This window comes from Oncorhynchus nerka, linkage group LG10 (genome assembly GCF_034236695.1).
Source record: "Oncorhynchus nerka isolate Pitt River linkage group LG10, Oner_Uvic_2.0, whole genome shotgun sequence".
Classification (NCBI taxonomy): domain Eukaryota; kingdom Metazoa; phylum Chordata; class Actinopteri; order Salmoniformes; family Salmonidae; genus Oncorhynchus; species Oncorhynchus nerka.
Window position 1 is genome coordinate 24,035,833 of NC_088405.1, and position 21,029 is coordinate 24,056,861.

The window sequence follows — 21,029 nt, forward strand, 5'->3', positions numbered from 1 at the left end:
ACTTTTTCCACCAATGATTAATACAACATCCAAAGCCTAATTAATAACTTCACCATGCTCAGAAATATTCAGTCTGATTTTTTTTTTTTTTTTACGCATCTACCAATCAGTGCCTATCTTTGCGAAACCTCCCTAGTCTTTGTGGTTGAAATTCACTACGCGATTGAGGGACCTTACAATTATCTGTATGTGTGGGGTACAGTTAGGTAGTTATTAAAAAAGTATGTTAACCACTATTATTGGACCCGGAATGAGTCCGTGCAACTTTTGTGATTTGTTGAGCACATTTTTTACTCCTGAACTTATTTAGGCTTCCCATAAAGAGATTGAATTTATTTTTATTTTATTTTACCTTTATTTAACCAGGTAGGCTAGTTGAGAACAAGTTCTCATTTACAACTGCAACCTGGCCAAGATAAAGCATAGCAGTGTGAACAGACAGCAACAGAGTTACACATGGAGTAAACAATTAACAAGTCAATAACACAGTAGGAAAAAAAGAGAGTCTATATACATTGTGTGCAAAAGGCATGAGGAGGTAGGCGATTAATTACAATTTTGCAGATTAACACTGGAGTGATAAATGAACAGATGGTCATGTACAGATAGAGATACTGGTGTGCACAAGAGCAGAAAAGAAAAATACATATAAACAGTATGGGGATGAGGTAGGTAAATTGGGTGGGCTATTTACCGATAAACTATGTACAGCTGCAGCGATCAGTTAGCTGCTCAGATAGCAGATGTTTGAAGTTGGTGAGGGAGATAAAAGTCTCCAACTTCAGCGATTTTTGCAATTCGTTCCAGTCACAGGCAGCAGAGAACTGCAATGAAAGGCGGCCAAATGAGGTGTTGGCTTTAGGGAAGATCAGTGAGATACACCTGCTGGAGCGCATGCTATGGGTGTTGCCATCGTGACCAGTGAACTGAGATAAGGCGGAGCTTTACCTAGCATGGACTTGTAGATTACCTGGAGCCAGTGGGTCTGGCGACGAATATGTAGCGAGGGCCAGCCGACTAGAGCATACAGGTCGCAGTGGTGGGTGGTATAAGGTGCTTTAGTAACAATACGGATGGCACTGTGATAAACTGCATCCAGTTTGCTGAGTAGAGTATTGGAAGCTATTTTGTAAATGACATCGCCAAAGTCGAGGATCGGTAGGATAGTCAGTTTTACTACGGTAAGTTTGGCGGCGTGAGTGAAGGAGGCTTTGTTGCGGAATAGAAAGCCGACTCTAGATTTGATTTTAGATTGGAGATGTTTGATACGAGTCTGGAAGGAGAGTTTACAGTCTAGCCAGACACCTAGGTACTTATAGATGTCCACATATTCTAGGTCGGAACAATCCAGGGTGGTGATGCTGCGGGTGCAGGCAGCGAACGGTTGAAAAGCATGCATTTGGTTTTACTAGCATTTAAGAGCAGTTGGAGGCCACGGAAGGAGTATTGTATGACGTTGAAGCTCGTTTGGAGGTTAGATAGCAAAGTGTCCAAGGAAGGGCCGGAAGTATACAGAATGGTGTCGTCTGCGTAGAGGTGGATCAGGGAATCGCCCGCAGCAAGAGCAACATCATTGATATATACAGAGAAAAGAGTCGGCCCGAGAATTGAACCCTGTGGCACCCCCATAGAGACTGCTAGAGGACCGGACAACATGCCCTCCGATTTGACACACTGAACTCTGTCTGCAAAGTAGTTGGTGAACCAGGCAAGGTAGTCATTAGAAAAACCGAGGCTACTGAGTCTGCCGATAAGAATATGGTGATTGACAGGGTCGAAAGCCTTGGCCAGGTCGATGAAGACGGCTGCACAGTACTGTGTTTTATCGATGGCGGTTATATCGTTTAGTACCTTGAGCGTGGCTGAGGTGCACCCGTGACCGGCTCGGAAACCAGATTGCACAGCGGAGAAGGTACGGTGAGATTCGAGATGGTCAGTGACCTGTTTGTTGACTTGGCTTTCGAAGACCTTAGATAGGCCGGGCAGGATGGATATAGGTCTGTAACAGTTTGGGTCCAGGGTGTCTCCCCCTTTGAAGAGGGGGATGACTGCGGCAGCTTTCCAGTCCTTGGGGATCTCAGATGATATGAGAGGTTGAACAGGCTGGTAATAGGGGTTGCGACAATGGCGGCAGATAGTTTCAGAAATAGAGGGTCCAGATTGTCAAGCCCAGCTGATTTGTACGGGTCCAGGTTTGGGGGGGGGCGGCGGAGCTGTTGGCCGAGGTTGGAGTAGCCAGGAGGAAGGCATGGCCAGCCGTTGAGAAATGCTTGTTGAAGTTTTTGATTATCACAGATTTATCGGTGATGCCCATGTTACCTAGCCTCAGTGCAGTGGGCAGCTGGGAGGGTTGTTCTCCATGGACTTTAGTGTCCCAGAACTTTTTGGAGTTAGAGCTACAGGATGCAAATTTATACGTGAATACGTGTTGACTAAAGACATTTCAGCTTTTTATTCTTGCAAATACATTTCTAAAATTGTTCTACAAACAAAATTCCACTTTACATTGAGATAGTGTGTAGATCAGTGACAGAAATTATCAATTTTAAATTCAGGCTGTAACACAAAATGTAAAGGGGTGTGAATACTTTTTGAAGGCACTGTAAGGTCCTTGGGCCAATAAGGAGTAATGGTAGGTTCATTAGGAGTACATATTGGGCTGTTAGGATGAGTTATATTCTTCCAAAATTAATTAGTAGAATAGCAGAATAACATTAGCAGCAACGGATATACTACTATCTGGCTTTCCCTACTTAGTATATGTAAATTGTTCAAAGGAACTAAAAATACCTAGCTAATACAGCTAGCTAGTTATAAAGCAAGGTGAAGGTAATAAATTAGCTAGCTGGAGTGGCTTCTATATGACGGCGCAGCGTCATATATAGGGTTAGGGTGGCATTATGTTATAATATACATAGCTAGTAATAATGCCATTTAGCAGATGCTTTTATCCAAAGCAAGGGAAGTTCATAAAACAAACCTGTAGCAACACAAGAATCAACACCATCTGCTACTGATAAGATCAAACGGAGGGTCGAACTAGGCAAACTTTTCGCAGACGTGGATTGCTATCGAATTTATCTAGGAAAGCTGATTGTTCAAGGAGACTGGGGAACCGAAACAGAAAAATAAAGCGCATACGGTTGGCTGGAGATTTAACTTCAGGACTAAATTGAATGGTCTAAAACAGGTTTCTCCAACCTTGTTCCTGGAGAGCTACCGTTCTGTATATTCATTCCAATCCTAATCTAACACATTCTTCTAATAATTAGCTGGTTGATAAACTAAATCAGGTTAGTTACAACTGGGGTTGGAGCGAAAACCTACAGGAACAGGGTTGGAGCGTCACTCTCTAAAATAAGCTAATTCCGCCTATACAGGCGATGCTAAACAAACGCGCCAAATCAAAGCACATTTGTCTGAAACGCAGCTATTGTAGACGGAACTAGGAAACTCAGAAATGTCCGCTTTACTATCTGGGTGTAGTTACACCAGTTTCTAAACCCAAAGGCGCAACATCTTGATACTTCCCGGGACGCTTACGAAGCAGACCTGGCCGATGTTTGGGTTTAGAATAGTCAAAGAGAAGTGAAACATTCTTCCTTATTTGCGGATTTTCTCGAAATCTAAAGGCACAACCTAGAGTCGAGCCAATATGTTTAAGTAATTGAACATGTTTTTACGCCAACCCCGTGAGTGACAAAATGACATGTTTACATTTGTCAAAACTTTAATAAAATCGAAGGTTTGAACCAATGAATAGTAAAATTACAGAAAAGGGCAGTTCCACAAATAACTTTGCACCCCTTTGTTTTAAGTAAAAATTGTGCACAAATCCTCATTTTAAAAGCATGTTATATTAGAATGAAGTGCCTTTAATATAGAAGACAAAAGATTTTATATGAATAAATATCAATAATGCTGATTATTGGCACTTTAGCATCTCCCTAGAAGTCAGTATACAAAGGACATTTTAACCAACATCTCATGTTTACCACCTTTAGAAAGCCTTATTTATTGTTGCTTTGAAAGTCATTTCTGAATGTAATTACTTATACATTAAGGTATTTTTAAAAAGTCCCTGATTTGAAGGTCAACCCTTTTACGTGAATCACTTGTTTTAATATGGTGAAACTACTCCTTTAAAAAAGGTGCAGTATGCAGAAATCTGCCATTTCCTGGTTGCTAAAATTCTTAGTTTACCTCATTTCAGTTTGCGACAAAACAAGCAATGTATAGTGTACAGAATCATTATACCATCTAAACAGCTGTAAAATATATTTCAATAACCAAAAATAGTATTTTCAATATGAAGCTGGTGTACAAAATCAAAACACCCCCCAAAAAAACAGGTAGCATAGAACAGATCTAGCACTTTTGACTTGCTTTCATTTTGAATGACAGATCTATAACATTTCTATTGGACTTTGGTCAGGTCCATATTGCAGCCTAAAAAAAAATCTCTAAATAAAACACTGAACATCTAATGGTTAAGTCATGGTGTAAAAGCAGGTGAGCTGGTTCTACCCTTTTGGACATTGACTGATTTGTGGTGGATAACGGCGCGGATGGAGCATAACATCAACCGTGAAACTCAGAGGGGCTAGAAATGTTGAAAATCTAGAACTAGTTCTGACACCTGAGTGGTAACTTTGACCTGACCGGCGTTGCCTGAGTATCATTATCTACCATCTTGGAACGATTAACAGATTTTTCTTTCTTGCCGGCCTTCTTTTGCTGAAAGGAAAGAGAACATTACAATCAAACAATGGCATCTATAGCTGGGACTGGGAGATGACAGTACTTAACCAAACAGAAACACCAAAGTAATCTTACCTTGAAGAACGGCACTCTCCCGCTCTCATAGCACATGAGGTTTTCGTCTATGTAAGGCGGTTCAGTGACGTAGCCATAGCCGCTCACCTCATCCTCCAGAGAGTCCTATGGCAACAGTCAGGTTAAAGCTACTCTGTACTCTCTGAAAGTCACCCTTTTCATTGTCATTACATGTCATACATGCTGAACAGTCAAGATCAGTTGAAGTTCATAGTCTGTACAGTTGACTTCATGTAATCATGTCAATGTAATCTGCCATACAGCCCCAAACCCACATGACCCAACCAGGAAATACTGGGCTCTAATTTTCTGAAGTGTACCTGATCAACCTGCTTCTCCTCCTCCAATACGTCACACTGGAACAGGGCCGTCTGCAGCTCCTCCTGCTTGTGGCAGAGGTTCTCCAGCAGTTCTGCTCTGCTCTTCGACTTGGCCAAGAGACGAGGGTACACAAAGTCCCTTCTCCGAGGAGTTGCACCTACCAGAAACAATTGAAGGAGACAGGTCAGTGACTCAGATAAATATGTAGAAAAGAAAAAGCCAGATTAACATTACATCCATGTCAGGCTCACCAGTTGGGACATCCTGTAGGAGTTCATCGCTGAGGAAGCTGTGGACACGGGCCAGGCCATCCTCCAAGTGGGCCTTGAGTTCCGTCTGGTGGTGTTCCAGGGTGTTCTGGTCCAGTGACGTCTGCTCCTTCATGGACCCCAGACCCTCCCTCACCATCTCCTGCTGCTGCTTCAGCTGCCCACTCACTTCCTGGACTCTCTCCTCACAGCTCTGCTCCACTCTCTGAATCACACCAGAGAAACACAGGTTGAGATTTCAGTCAATGATTACAGACATGTAAGAAGCTGCGCAGGAATTTCAAAGCTAACCAATTTTGCAAAACAAAAATTGCAATGCAAGAAAAACTGTCAAGGGCTAAAAAAATACTTAGTACTCCATTTCATACACCAACAAGTATCTGTTTGAGGTAAAACTGCCTAACAATCTATCCGAGTGTATAGTTTACCGTTAGCAGGGTCTGAGCAGAGGCGGTTTGGTCTCTGATCAGGGTGAGCTGAGCCTGGGCCTGGGAGTCAATGCCATCTTCGGTAGAGGCACACCACTGCAGACTCTTCTCACCTAGCTGGGTCAGAGAGCTGTGCAGGTGGCTGCAGTAGCCGGAAGACTCGTCCACTGTGCGCATGGCCTCCTGGGCAGTCTGTTGGACCTCAGAGATCAAGTTGGCAGTGGTAGACTCTAGACGTTCCTTTTGGGTAGCGGTCTGGTTCTCAGACACACTGCATCTCCTGGAGAAGGGCAGCAAAGTTAGTGGCGCTGCCCTGGCAAATATATCAGGTGAAAAATATGCAGATTCAAATGAACAAAGCTCACACTATGGACAGAAATCATTAGACATGTCAATGGCCCAGTTAAGACAGCCCAGTTGCACTTACGTTTGAAGGGTCTGTGAAAGGGACTGAATAGGGACCTGCAGGGCGTCGGAGGCATTCATCAGGCCGGCATAGTTATTCTGTGTCTCCATGGCCAGGAGGTTGAGCTGGTTCTGCAGACACTGGATCACCTGGGTCATGCCCTGTACGATCAGAAACAGAAGGGATGTCACAAGGTCAGATAGAAAAGCACACTTGTTGACCATACAGCCTTGATAGTGAGAATGACAGGGGTTTTCATCAACATTTAGATGTTGAACAGGGACTGGATCAATGGCATCAAAGCAGAGTAGACACCACTGCAAGAGCAACACTATTGTGAATTTCAAGGTGTAGTATTACTTTGCAATGATCTGAAAAAGAAAACAAGATAAGTAAGAGGATGATAAGAGAACACTTTAAACTAGGGGTGTCAGACAAATTTAGTTCCGGGGGCCACATTGAAACACTGCTGTCAACATTTGCCCAAAACAACAGTCCATCGTTTTTGTAATTTCATGCTCTCTCACTGTCTAGGTTTCATTTGTGATGATTAGCGAACTGGACACAGTGAAGAAACTGAACGTTGGTCCATTATTTTGACAGTTTCGATTACATTTTAGTCATTTTAAAGTATATTGATATTTCCCCATGGCCTACAAGCCATAGGTTTGACACCCCTGCTTTAGACTACACAACCCCAAGCAGATCCCAGGGCGTACCGTCTGGTGCTCCTTGTCTGCTCTGCTGATCTGTTCCTTCAGGTTGTCGTGCTCAGTCTTTAGGGAGCCGAGACCTTCTGTTGCAGTCTCCCTCAGGGTAGCCAGGTCCTGGGCATGGCCACTGAAGAACGACGTCGTCTCCACCTTCATGGACTCCATCTGGAGAAAAGGAATACATTCACGAAGTTGTCTGTCATGTATACTCAAAAGTATTTTGAGAACAGTATTGTGCATTATTTCAGCCAGCTTCCCTTACCTTAGCTGCCAGGGCATGGTGGGTCTCCAGTGTCTTCCTCAGGCTGTCATTCATGGCCATGACAGCACTCAGACCAGGCAACACCTGGGCCACCAGGACCTCCTCAAGCTCCAGCTTATGCTCCTCCTGTTAACCCAGGATTGCATTTATCATGAAACCTCTCAATTCATACAGATTCATGCAACAAAAAAATAGAAAAGATCAGACAATAGAGACAGCTTCATTTCTTACCAAAACCTGGTGCAGACTGTTTTTAGCCTCCACACACAGAGTCTCCTGCTCCATCATCTTAGCCTGACACTTGGTCATGCCATCAGCAACCAGGTCTTTGATGCTGCAGAAGGACGTGGCTACAGTAGCCATGGCTCCTTTGAAAGCTTTGTTGTTGACTGCGAGAAGACCCTCTTGAGGGGGAGAGTAAAAGACTAAATTGGATATCAAATTCTATGATGCGCTCATATCACTCAAAGTACTGAACCATTTCAAGATTCTCACCAACTGAGGTTTTGTAGGTGTCCAGCATGCCCTGGTGCTTGCTGTGCTGGTCTTCTACAGATTTCTGCATCTGGCTGAACATAGCATCCATGCAGTCTGCGAAACTCATCTGGATCTCAGAGTTGTGCTCCTCAACCTTTTTCTTCCTCTCCAGCTTCGCATGCAGGCCAGACACGTCTTTGGTGCTTTCGTCAACAGTTGTCAGCAACTGGGATAACATTAACTCATAACTTTAGACTAAAACAGTTTTGAATATCCTGTACATACTCAAGTGTAATTTTTGTAATTTAGTAGAAGCCCTTATACATTGTCCTAACTTGTCGTAATGATGTCACCCTAACCTTGTCTGCAGTGGTGTACAGTTTCTCCTCGGTGGTGGACAGCTCAGACACTATAAACTCCTCCTCAGTGAGCTTCTGCTTGGTCTTCTGCAGGTCCCTGTGAGTCTCCTGCAGCTTCTGGTTCTTCTCCTCTAGGTCATTGGTGCACTTGTCCAGCTTCTCCTTGCGATCCTCAAACAGCTCTATAACCTGGGGAGGAGGGATGGTTACACATGTTTGATGAGTCAAGTGGAGCCGGTAACCATGGTGCTGCTTATCCAAAAACAGGAAGTAAAATATGAGAGTACTTTCTAAATAAGCTTACGCTCTTCAGTTCCTCCTCCACTGCAGCAATCTTCTCTGTGTATTCAGTTATGTGATCCTCTTGGGAAGATATCGCAGCTGCCATGCTCCTAAGGGGATTAATGAAATATACTTTCTCCTTTTGAAGGGATTCAGACTTTAAAAATAAACATTTGATTCATACACAACTTGTGTGTTGTACAATGGGCATTTACTCATAGTTCTCAGATGACAGATACACTCCATTCTTGTCACGAGTGGCAGCCAAATCCCGTTTTAGACGCTCAATTTCCTCTGTGTATTCCTGATGATGAAATTCAATATTTTCAGTCCAGATGTTTTACCACAAATAAAATACACATCCTTAAAATAAACAGAGCATGCATACTCAAATTGAGAGGTTTTGTTCTGTGCGTATATACCTTGATAAGAGTTCTCTTTGTCAACTTCTGGTTCACCTCAGGCTTGTTCATGATGTTCTTGGCCCTGTTGGCATAATCCAGTGTGCTCAGAGTTTCCTGGGGATTTCATGAAACAAAAAGTTGAGTATTGATCAAATTAGATATCAATCTAGACATTGGTGCCAAGAGAAATTAACAAAGCCAGACAAACACACCTCCAAGTTGATGGAGGCTGGTGAAACTGTGGCAATGATTGAAGTCTTAGTGCGGCCTCCCAATGAGTCCTGGAGGATGCGGGTGAGTTTGGACTCCCTGTAGGGCACATGGGGCCTCTTCTCCACCAGTGCAGTGATCACCCTGCCCAGTGTCAGCAGAGACTGGTTGATGTTGCCAGCCTCACGCGCCCGCTTGTCCACAGCCCCGGACCGACCGATGTTCTCACTGCCAGCAAGGTCAACCTACAAGGTGAGGGTCAGGTTAGCTAGAATTCCTGATGGCAACACAAGAAGGTGCACATACAGGTCAAATGTGCTATCCATCTTTGTATGTCACTGGTAAAGTGTGCATGACAATGCATTTGTAGGTAATACCAGTTAACCATACCAAGTTCAGTTTTCCAATCTTGACCAGTTCCTCTCCATCAACAGTTATCTCCTTCATATGAATTGTGACGGAGAACACTGAGTGAGAGCGGCTGAAAAACAAAAAGGGGCAGATAAATACAAACAAACACTCAACTAAACATTTACACCTTGTGGTTTAGTATGAGACAAGTTTATTTGGTCAGACATGCAGATTTACCTGGAGTAGGCATTCATGAGAGTGGAGGCAGTTTTCCTCTTGGCAGATCCACGCTCCAAAATCTGGTAAACCTCATTTTTGTTGTGTACTGTGATTTCTTCCAGGCCCTTGATGATAACACCCCTCTGAAGGACAGAGATTAATTATATAGATATCCGGGAGTTGTAGCGTTGAGACAAGATAGTAGCTACTAAACAATTGGATACCATGAAATTGGGGAGGAAAAGGGGTAAAATTAAAAATAAATAAATATATATTTTTATTTTTTACCCTTTTCATTGTATCCAATTGTTCAGTAGCTACTATCTTGTATCATCGCTACAACTAGCAGGAGACAAAGGTTGAAAGTCATGTGTCCTCCGATACACAACCCAACCAAGCCACACTGCTTCTTAACACAGCGCCATCCAACCCGGAAGCCAGCCGCACCAATGTGTCGGAGGAAACACCTTGGTTAGCACGCACTGCGCCCGGCCCGCCACAGGAGTCGCTGGTGCACGATGAGACAAGGATTTCCCTACCGGCCAAACCCTCCCTAACCCGGACGACGCTAGGCCAATTGTGCGTCGCCCCACAGACCTCCCGGTTACGACAGAGCCTGGGCGCGAACCCAGAGTCTCTGCTGGCACAGCCGGCGCTGCAGCACAGCACCCTTAACCACTGCACCACCCGGGAGGCCCAGAAATTATTTTTAACCTTCAAATGCAGGTTTTAATGTGACCATTAGATTAAGAAAATCACCCTGGGGGGGCAGCAGTGACATGTTGACAGACACGTGTAACTCAACCCATTAGGTACGTACATAAGAGACTGGTTAGTACCTTGTTACGTGGATCATCAAACAACTGAAGACGTTCAGTGACGTCAGGAAAAGGGCTCAGCAGGTCAAACAACTCTTCATTGTAGATCTCCAGCAAGGAAACCTTGACAGAAAACTCTGTCCCACTTTCAGACAGCTTCTCAAATATCTGATGAAGTGTCCGGGGAATGATACCAGCAAGAGGATCCTGAAAGAGTCCATTCAAATCACAAATACTGAAAACTATTTTTTTTAAACAAATTAATTGACAGATCTGATACAAGTTGTGTTATACCTCTTCCCATGTAAATTCTTCATTTGGAGATCTTTCTCCTTCCATTGTAAAAGTCTTTCCTGTTCCAGTTTGGCCATACCTAAATGACAAAGAAAATACTTCGTCAAAAACATGCAAAATTGACAATCACCTTCAGTGGCAGGTGTCAGCTTCAAATGGCTAAATGTAACCTTGTGGACACGCCACTTAATCCCTGCTTAGGTAGTACTTACGCAAAAACTGTACAATTGTATCCACCTATCACTTCATCCAAAATAGGGCAGACAACACTCTTGTAGACATCAATTTGCTTGGCAGATGGACCAAACACCTGAGGCGAGGGTTTGATAAGATGTAATTTGCACATTAGGAACAAATGACCTTGCAACCCAAGTATAGTGGTTTGTCCAGTTTAGACAAAGAACGTTACATTAGTTACCATATCAAAGGTGTACGTCTTCCTAGCTGCCTTGTCGCCAATCCCCCCCGTTCGCACATTGATCTCTTTTCGATTTTCTACTGTGTCAATGACTCCATGGGCGGCAGACTTGCGTTCCGCGTTGTTGAAGGGTCTGAAGAGGCATGGGCAGAGAATTTAGCAAAACATTAGGCTAACTAGCTACTGTTGCTGTGATAAAGACTGATGTTCTTGTCCATTTTGCTAGCAAGTTAATTAGTTATGATCAAGTTGCTTTTAGTCCCAACTCCCACTGGTATCATACAAGTCAAGTTTACCTGCATCTCACAACGACTTGAATATTTCTCCCCTTCTCATCCTTTTTTGCGACACTGAACGAGTTGTGCGTAGACATGTTTGCAGAACTCTCAATACTGTAAACGTCAACTGTAACACACAAACAGTTTCCCCCATTAAAAAACAAATGTATCAGCTAGCTAACATAGCCCCTACTCTGACTAGTCAACTAACATTAACGTGAGCCAGCTAGCGTTAACCAAGATAACTGCCTACTTTAGAAAGTTAGCTACCGTTAGCAAATATTGTGATATACAAAAAAACGGCAAACTACTGGAAACGAGCCCCAAAATTGTCCTTACCAAGTGATGAATCTTACCTCTATTGTTTATTTTGAACAATTATCTTGTAGGGAAGTAATTTTAAACAAATATGACTTTCATCAGCGCTGGCGCTCTATCGTGCGGAATTTTCAAACACAAATTTAAATGTTCTTCATCCGAGATGTACAGCCAATGGCTTAAGCGGAATTTCTTAAACGCGATTTTATTGGCAGTCTGGGGTCACATGAAAAATGGAGGTGTGATGCATCACGGGAACTGAGCTTTACATTGGAACACATATCCACTTGATGGCGCTAATGTGCTCTTTTTGGTATGGCCCCAAAAAAAATCCCGTTTTAGCTTTCATGTATGATTCAAGGTAAATACATTTACATGACAAACACCAAATGGAAAATTATTGGATCCTGTCATTTAATTTTCTCCCCACATGTTGTTCATTTTGCATTCGCATAATCCGGAATACAGGAATAGTCATATTAATAAAATAAAAACATCATCGTCAGTTCTTTATAGTCAGTTATATGGCTGTTCATTTTGTGGAATTAATCATGTGGAAAATGCCAACATCTATTAAAGGTCCAATGCAACCATTTTTGTCTCAATATCAAATAATTTCTGGGTAACAATTAAGTACCTTACTGTAATTGTTTTCCATTCAAATGGAGGGGGAAAAGTATATATATTCCTAGCAAAGAACAATTTCTAAAGCAAGAATGTTGCTAGGACTGCCTGGGAGTGGTCTGAGTGGGGAGGGGAAAACTGAAAACTAGCTGTAATTGGCAGAGAGTTTAGGAACTCTCTTTCTTAACTTATTCACTACCTGGTGAAAACTCCACCCCACCAAAACAGGCTGAAATTTCAGGCAGTCTTTTCAAAAAGCTCTTACACTGAAAGGGCATTATCCTAATTTTCACAAGTTCACAGTATTATTCCAATCTCGTAGTTTGGCAATATATATAAAACACCCAAAAAAAATCTTAATTTTTGACTGCACTGGGCCTTTAAATACATAACTTCCTGGGTCTAATAGCCTATGGGAGTAGCATGCATGCTATATACTATTTTCCAATCTAGCCTAAAAGTCAAATTTAACAAATGTATCTTGTGTCAGCTAAAAATGTAGTCTACATTATCTATTCATCAGTTCATCAATCACCCTACAGACTTGAAGCTGAACAAACAGCACAGAATCCATTTATGTTTAACTGCGTGGCTTCTGACCACTACTTGATTGACAGGTGGGTGAAATGCCCATGTCATTTTGACACGCAGCTCATTATGCCAATATTGTCTGCCCTCATATATACACAGTATGAGCCATTTGAGGAGCACACTTCCATCCGGCGCCAACATTCAGATATCAGATTGTTGTAGATGAACAACGGTTTGTGTTTGAGATTTGCATTTGTGTTTGAGATTGCACTGGACTGGTAAACCCACTGGTGAATACAATAGCCTACTCTCTGTGATTAATTAATACATCAAACAGCAGCAAGAACATAACACATCCTTCTGTGCTTGCACAATCATTTTCTTTCAACTGAGTTTTTCTTAAGTTGGTCATGTCTGACTATTGAAATATAATATGATTCTGAATAATAAATAACGGAGATTGTAACACCCAAATTAAAGAACAGGGGACATTATATATATATATGGCATGTTGATATAATTGTTTCTAATAATCAATTGTTCCAGTATTTCATCATGTTTTCCCAAGATAAAGTAAAACAACTAGCAGTGAGTTATTTCCTTTATTTGCCAAGTAAGACCTTTTCTCTTTGTCTCATATTTTAAGACATGACACCACCCATCAACCTTCCAGAGCACAGTCATCCATCTCCTCGTGGGCATCTACCCACTCATCCTAGTGGGGAGGGGGTTATTCCCTTGTGTGCCTCTCTCTCTCTCTCTCTCTCTCTCTCTCTCTCTCTCTCTCTCTCTCTCTCTCTCTCTCTTTCTCTCTCTCTCTCTCTCTCTCTCTCTCTCTCACACACAAACAAACACACTCACACACGCACACACACAGACACACACAATTTCCCTACCCCAGTGTGATTATTCAGCAATTATAAGGCACTTCAAAAAATAATCTGAACCTGTGTTTTTGAACGGTGGTTCTCAATGGACACACACAGTCCATCGATTCCCTCACTTTTAGAACAAGAATAAACCACTTATCTAGGTAATCAAAAAGTCAAAACAAATAAATGCACATTGCATGCATCTTCTGTGTTTTCCATTTCCAAAATCACATGAGACACCTGATGGAGGATATGAAGCAAATGAGGGTTAACTCATAGGCTACAATGTAGCTCATCCAAATTTGGAGGAATCTAAAACTACATGTTCTTTGGAAATTAATTCTTCATAGATGGTTGTTGGGTCTCTGAGATGACCCTCTCCTGGAGTTCCATCGTCATGAGAGCAGCTGTCACCCAGGCCACGCCCCAGGCATGGGGTTTGAGTGACCCAAACACCTCAGATTCCTCCGATCAAAGAGAGCTTTTCTATTCCAATCTGCTGGGTCTCACAAATCCACTTCATTATCATAACAATTTTAACTGTGAGGGTGGAAGCAAAGTGAAGTGGGAACAATCCTATTGTTTCTTTTTCCATCAGTCGCTCAGAAAAAGAAACATTATATGACCCACTCCATTGGAGGAGTAAGAATCTAGCGGGTAACTGTGGTTGCTCAGATGTTAGGGGACTGCCACCGCAGAAGCATTTGTCTCTATCTGAGGCCCTGCTATCACTGCCTCGGGGCCTGAACGAGGAGACATACCAGTATCTTTGTTATATTACAGGTAAGCAATACAGGGGCTGTTTCATGTGTGTGTGTGTGTTTTCTTTGTCCTCTGCAGTTTTCTTGAACATGCAGAAATCTTAGGGCCCGTTTCCCCAAACACAGCATACCTTTAAGTCTAAGACTAGGCTCATTCTGTGTCCGGGAAACCGGACCAAAGTTACAGTGTTGTTGTTTTAAGCTTGTAAAAAATATGTAGAATAGATCACTTTCTAAATACACATGTTAACAATATATACCCAATATGTTAACTGTTAGGTATGAAATTATTAAAACCTTTACAATATATACCCAATATGTTAACTGTTAGGTATGAAATGATTTAAACCTTTACAATATATACCCAATATGTTAACTGTTAGGTATGAAATGATTAAAACCTTTACAATATATACCCAATATGTTAACTGTTAGGTATGAAATGATTTAAACCTTTACAATATATACCCAATATGTTAACTGTTAGGTATGAAATGATTTAAACCTTTACAATATATACCCAATATGTTAACTGTTAGGTATGAAATGATTAAAACCTTTACAATATATACCCAATATGTTAATTGTTAGGTGTGAAATGATTTAAACCTTTACAATATATACCCAATATGTTAAATGTTAGGTATGAAATGAAGGTAGTGTAATCAATGTATTTTTGGAAATAGAAGAGTAGGATCCATTACAAATACAATTCACTCTTGATGAAGTACAGTATGTCACTGTATACACACACACACTACTTCTAACGAGTGCCACTGTGTATTGGTAGGCTGCTACTAGGCTATCATTTCGACATTGTATCTTATTGCTGCTCAAAATACTAGACAAGCAAGCAGGCCTCAATTTCACAATAGAGGGTTTTGAAAGTAAGCACAAAAGAAAGTGATGTACAATAGTGTACTATTAATTATTGATGCTGTAGTGTAAAGTCCTTCTTAAAACTGTTTTTTGTGATTTCAAAGATGTCTAAGATTCAAGTCAGGGGTGATTTAAACACATCTAGACATACATTCATTCCATTTGCAATACGTGCATTTATGAATGGATATTCTCTGGTCAGTTTTTAATGTATAAGATAGCTTAATGCAAACCTCAAACATGATATATTTGGAATGTATTAACTATTTGACAAAAAAAAACACAACACAATAACAAAGCAAATTCTCCTATATCAGCCTAGTGATAGAAAACAAAGATCCATATTAACAAAAACCACACATGACACTTGATTAATCGTCATGCGGGGCTCTCCAGACCCCTAGGTGACACTGAGACATAGGCAACACAAAATGCCCCCTCCTCTAAATCCCGCTCAATGTGGCGGAGCGTGGGCGAGGGGTGCAAGGAGGGCACCATTCCCCACGGAGGCACGCTGTGCAGCCTATCGGCCGGACACTGGACCTGGAAAAAACCCATCTGCCTGAGGAAGGCGGCGTTCACACAATACACTAACATTTTTGGAACTGTGGGCGTTAAAAAGAGTACTTAAAAAGGGATCCCTTTTCCCCCCAACAAGGGGAGAGGGGATTGGGAGGGAACACCGTTCCTAAACTTCTCACTAGTCATTCCTCTCTCTCTTCTCTCTTTCTTCTCTCTATCTCCTTTCTTCTCTTTCTCTCTCTTCTCTATTTCTTCTCTCTCTTCTCTCCTCTCTCTGTTCTCTCTATTCTGTCTCTCCTTTCACTCTCCTCTCTCTCTCTTCTTATCTCTCTCTTCTCTCCTCTCTCTCTGTTCTCTCTTTCTTCTCTCTCCTCTCTCTCTCTTCTCTCTCTCCTCTCTCTATCTTCTATCTCCTCTCTCTCTTCCATCTCATCTCTCTCTCTCCTCTCTCTTCTCTTTCTCTTCTCTCTCTCTTCTCTGCCTCTCCTCTCTCTTCTCTGCCTCTCCTCTCTCTTGTCTGTCTCTTCTCTTCTCTCTCATCTCTCCCTTCTCTTTTTCTCTCTTGTCTGTCTCTCCTCTTCTCTCCCCCTCTCTCCCCTCTCTCTTTCTCTTCTCTTCTCTCTCTCTTCTCTCTCTCTTCTCTCTCTCTTCTCTCTCTTCTCTCCTCTCTCTCTCCTCTCTCTTCTCTCTCTTCTCTCCTCTCATCTTATTTAAGTAGGTCTATCATGTTCAATTCCACTTTCTCTCCTCTCTCTCTTCTCTCTCTCCTCCCTCTTGTCTGTCTCTTCTCTCTTTCTTCTCTCTTTCTCTCTTCTCTGTCTCTCCTCTCTTCTCTCCTCTGCTCCCCCCCTCTCTTTCTCTCCTCTCTCCTCTCTTTTCTCTCTCTTCTCTCCTCTCTCTTCTCTCTTCTCATCTTATTTAAGTAGGTCTATCATGTTCATTTGGACAAGTGTTAAAGTTGTTGCTGGTGTTATAGACAATATAAAAAAGCCTATGGACATTTTATTTTGTGTTTCCTACATTGTCATATTGGGTATAGAAAATGACATACATTAGCCTACAGTGGCATATGTGGAAAGTTTTCAGTCTTTTAAGGATTCCTACCTTCGGAAACAAATATGCCAACAACTCCTAGGGAGTATGATGTCATTAGGAACATGTCAGACACATTTAGCATATTTAGACCAAAGATCATCTCCATTATCAGGAGACAGTGTCCCCTGTGACAGAATAGCAATTAGCTCTACTTGCGTGAGGAGCAGTCTCATTACCTGAGTGTCATAGTGGACATGCAGGGCTTGAGACAGTGTTTAAAGGGCTTCCCCTTGCTTTATCACTATCTACCACAGCCCTTGGATCAACAACCCTGTCACATGTAAGCCTACAGACATCAGCCAGGTGTCATTTACACCAACGGAGGGCAGCTTACTGAGAAGAGAGGAAGGGGTTGCTGTCCCAAGATGATCCCTTCAATACAGTGGGGTCTTGAGTAGGTGGAGAGATATGTCATACATATTTTCAGTCTATACATGTGGGCAACCCATAACTCACGATTCACAAATGATTAATAGCTTATCTAATGAACTTCCTTTACACAGGCTACAAACAGGCCAACTTTAAATGGACAACTCTAAATGGACAACTCTAAATGGACAACTCATGGCACTACATATATAGTGCACAAATCATTTCTACACAGTTATGCTACATAAAGGGTGCTATAGGCTAAGGAATATTCCTTCTAAAGCATCCTGAAGCACATGCATAATTTAGGGTTTATGAAGGCTTCATAAAGGTGCTGTTTACCTATACAGATTTTTCAACAACAACAAACATATGTACGTAGATATAGCACTTCGATCAATTCAAGTTTCCATTTTTGCAAAATGTTAGCCCAGACTATAAAAGGATATAGAACGACAAAAATGAATACACTTAATTTAACCAACTGGTCCAACTTTCCTAAGGAACGCTCCACTCTAAAGCACAGTGCGAGAAGTCGTCTTCTCGTATGCTTCTATGCTTCTGTGTGGGCTTCTTCCTTGGCACGACCCGATATTTCATGAACACCAATTTAGCGGATGTTTTCCATATAAGTAAAAAGAGGGTGTCGTCTATTAAACCGGATAAATCCATTTTTGGTGAAGTGTTACCGGAATTCCTGCAGGCTTTTGGCAGCATGCCGATTATTATATTGATAATAAAATAGGCCATACATGTGTTAATATTTACTCAACTTAAAACAGGCTAACAACAACGATGGAAAAATAAAAGTAATTTTGGTTATGTATTTTTTAAATTCATTGACAAGTGTTCATTGATGTCGTCATCAAGCCTGAGACCCAACCCTAGCCCAACCTTTTCCTTTTTTAACCACCAAGTCCTTGTATGGTCAGTGACGTTCCGGGACATTCAGAGACTCCCTTTAAATGCATATTACAATATTGCATCCCCATAATATAACGAGATGAGATGATATTTCCCATGCGTAGGGAACACTATATGATATGGCAGAGAATACAGCATTGGAGAGTTTTTACCATGACAGCTGAAGGTTATATATTGTGTGCGTAAAGGCGCGTAAAGGCTTGAAGCGCACTGTCTTGTCAAAAAAATGACAGCTAAAACTATTGACAAAGTTTGGGTACCCACCAGTAGTTTTATACAAGACATTCAAGAGGTAATCTATTCAATGGAAGAGGAAATATCCGCATCATTGCCAGAGACAGGAACTGGGTTAAAAGTTGAGTCATATTGGAAACAGCACGGCCAATTGGGTGAAACCAAGGGGGGTAAGAATTCATTTAATATATTCTTGTTAAATATTCATTTCTATTTTGCTGTTATGGCCAAAAGAAGCCATATGTCCTCATCAACTTTACAAACATTTGAGGATTAAAATGCATTATTAGTCATATTTGAGATTATCCTAAATTGAAGATAATCCATATTATTGGTCAATATTAATCAAGTAGATGGTCTGCTATGGTAAGTCAATGTATTTGTTCTTAATCGTTATGTGACTTGAAACCTCCTACATACCCATTACAAAACCACAAAGTGGTGCGCAAACGCGCGAAAAACAAAAAGCGTTAAAGTAATAACCCTTGCGTAAAAGCAATAATCAACGTTTTTTGGAGACATAACTAACATTTATTTTTTCTTTGCTTCGCAGGTGATTGTTTTAGTGAAGAAAGGGGCACCCTCGAGTTTATTTACCACGGCAACTTTACGCAGCCTCCGCGCACTCAGGCTGTGGCATACACCGGGAAGGTCTCGATCAATTCTAGAGGTGTAGAATACTGGAATCCCGGGGGTGCCATTAACGTAGCTAGTGCTGACATAAGGGTGGCAGCTTCGTCCCCGGTGTCTACCTCGCCCTCGCCTGAACCACCAAACCTTTACGCAGGAACTGTGAGCTGCACCATGGCGCAGAGTCAACACGATATAAACCACATGTATGCTACGCCGTCTTACTCTTGTACCGGGGAAATGTACCAGGATCAATCAACCTACCTGGCAACGTCGACCTGCCCCATGTCTTATCCACAGCCGTCGTACTCATCCTATACATCACCAAAGTCGACAGTGGACAGCGCACTCTTAAACATCATGCCTGACTACAGCGGGTTCTTCCAGCCAAACTGCCAACGAGACATCCAGGCATTTCCTGACAGGAAAGCGTTACCATATTCACTGGACTCTCTGAGGGTTCCACCACCTCTGACACCTCTGAACACAATAAGGAATTTTACGCTTGGGGGACCTGCGATAGAGGGCTCTTGTCCACCAAACCCCTACAACACTTCGAACTTACCCTTGAGGCCAATATTGAGACCGAGAAAGTATCCAAACCTCCCAAGCAAAACGCCTGTCCATGAGCGACCATACCCTTGCCCAGCAGAGAGCTGCGATAGGAGGTTCTCGCGGTCGGACGAGCTGAGCAGACACGTTAGGATCCACACAGGGCACAAACCCTTCCAGTGTCGGGTCTGCATGCGCAGTTTCAGTCGCAGCGACCACCTCACTACTCACATCCGGACACACACTGGAGAAAAACCCTTCTCCTGCGACCACTGTGGAAGAAAGTTTGCCAGGAGTGATGAAAGAAGGAGACACACGAAAATCCACTTAAGACAGAAAGAGAAAAAGTCATCATAATGACCCAGGCAGAATGGTTTTAAACATTCAGATAAATGATGTTTCCCTGCAGCACCAATTCATTAAATAATATCCAAATCAAACATTCACACTGAATTTAGCAGACTAGGGTTAATTAAGGTTGACTAATGCATTTGGATATATGGTGCTGAATGAATAACAACATAAACGGACAGAGCTATCACATTTATATTAGGTAGAGAATACATTTTTTCATAGCTTAACTGTAAATGTGCACAAACACAAGTGCTCAGTATAGAAAGTTTTTCAATAGAGTAGGTGGGGAAATAGTCAGGTATGCTGAATAGCAAGCAAAGAGCAAGACTCAGCTCCAACACAGTGGTATCAGCCAGCAAGTAGCCTCACTTTTGCCAGTGTTGAGAGACTTCCCACAATAGATGAGACCATGATGGGTATTCCTGCATTATAGCTGGGAAAGGAGTGCCATGACCAATATCACAGAACTGAGTGGTCTGGCCAGGGGCGTGTAGTTCCTGTATATTTACATTTAAGTCATTTAGCAGACGCTCTTATTATCCTCACATCCAGTTTGGGGGGTTAGAGTCCCATGTGTGTAAAAACTGGAAGCCCTGTACTGTCAAGAGAGACAATTAAGAACTGAATTGCTCAAGTTTTCATTTTTTTTTTTAAATCTCCTGTTACTTGTTGGATGAAGATGAAAGTAAAATCTGTGTAAGATCATTACAGAAAGTAACTAAGGAGAAATATGTTCATTTGACATGCGTCATTTGACATGTTTTTACACACTGAGCATTGTTCTTTAACTGACTTGATGCTTCTTGCAATAAATGTAGAATATGTTGTCGTTGGTGACATAGATAACTGCTTGTTTGTGTGTTTGTTCATTGTTTCACTAATGTATTCTTAAACCGAATCCAAATTAAATAACTGGGCAAAGGACATGGTTTATTATTTAAACAACAATGAAATCCACTTTGTGTTGTAGAATGTTTATTTTTTTTGGTCTTATTTTGGTCATTTGAAAGTAGACTATA

The 21,029-nt window shown here is 41.9% G+C and overlaps 2 protein-coding genes across 2 annotated transcripts; one reads left to right on the forward strand and one right to left on the reverse strand.

Moving 5' to 3' along the window:
- Nucleotides 1–3,712: 3,712 nt before the first annotated feature.
- LOC115135034 (kinesin-like protein KIF11-B) lies at nt 3,713–11,821 on the reverse strand. Its single transcript, XM_029669230.2, has 23 exons — nt 11,702–11,821; nt 11,364–11,472; nt 11,068–11,200; nt 10,862–10,959; nt 10,650–10,728; nt 10,377–10,562; nt 9,556–9,680; nt 9,358–9,448; nt 8,970–9,212; nt 8,776–8,871; nt 8,569–8,657; nt 8,376–8,463; nt 8,072–8,260; nt 7,731–7,938; nt 7,467–7,639; nt 7,236–7,361; nt 6,980–7,138; nt 6,282–6,421; nt 5,855–6,134; nt 5,409–5,631; nt 5,157–5,314; nt 4,837–4,941; nt 3,713–4,737 (listed from the first exon to the last, which is right to left on the reverse strand). Exons 2-23 carry the CDS (start codon nt 11,438–11,440, stop codon nt 4,627–4,629), a joined length of 3,177 nt encoding a protein of 1,058 aa, XP_029525090.1. The 5' UTR covers nt 11,441–11,472; nt 11,702–11,821; the 3' UTR covers nt 3,713–4,626.
- A 6,508-nt stretch (nt 11,822–18,329) lies between these two features.
- On the forward strand, nt 18,330–20,967 carry LOC115136512 (early growth response protein 2b-like). Its single transcript, XM_065023138.1, has 2 exons — nt 18,330–18,644; nt 19,028–20,967. Exons 1-2 carry the CDS (start codon nt 18,467–18,469, stop codon nt 20,011–20,013), a joined length of 1,164 nt encoding a protein of 387 aa, XP_064879210.1. The 5' UTR covers nt 18,330–18,466; the 3' UTR covers nt 20,014–20,967.
- Nucleotides 20,968–21,029: the final 62 nt, after the last annotated feature.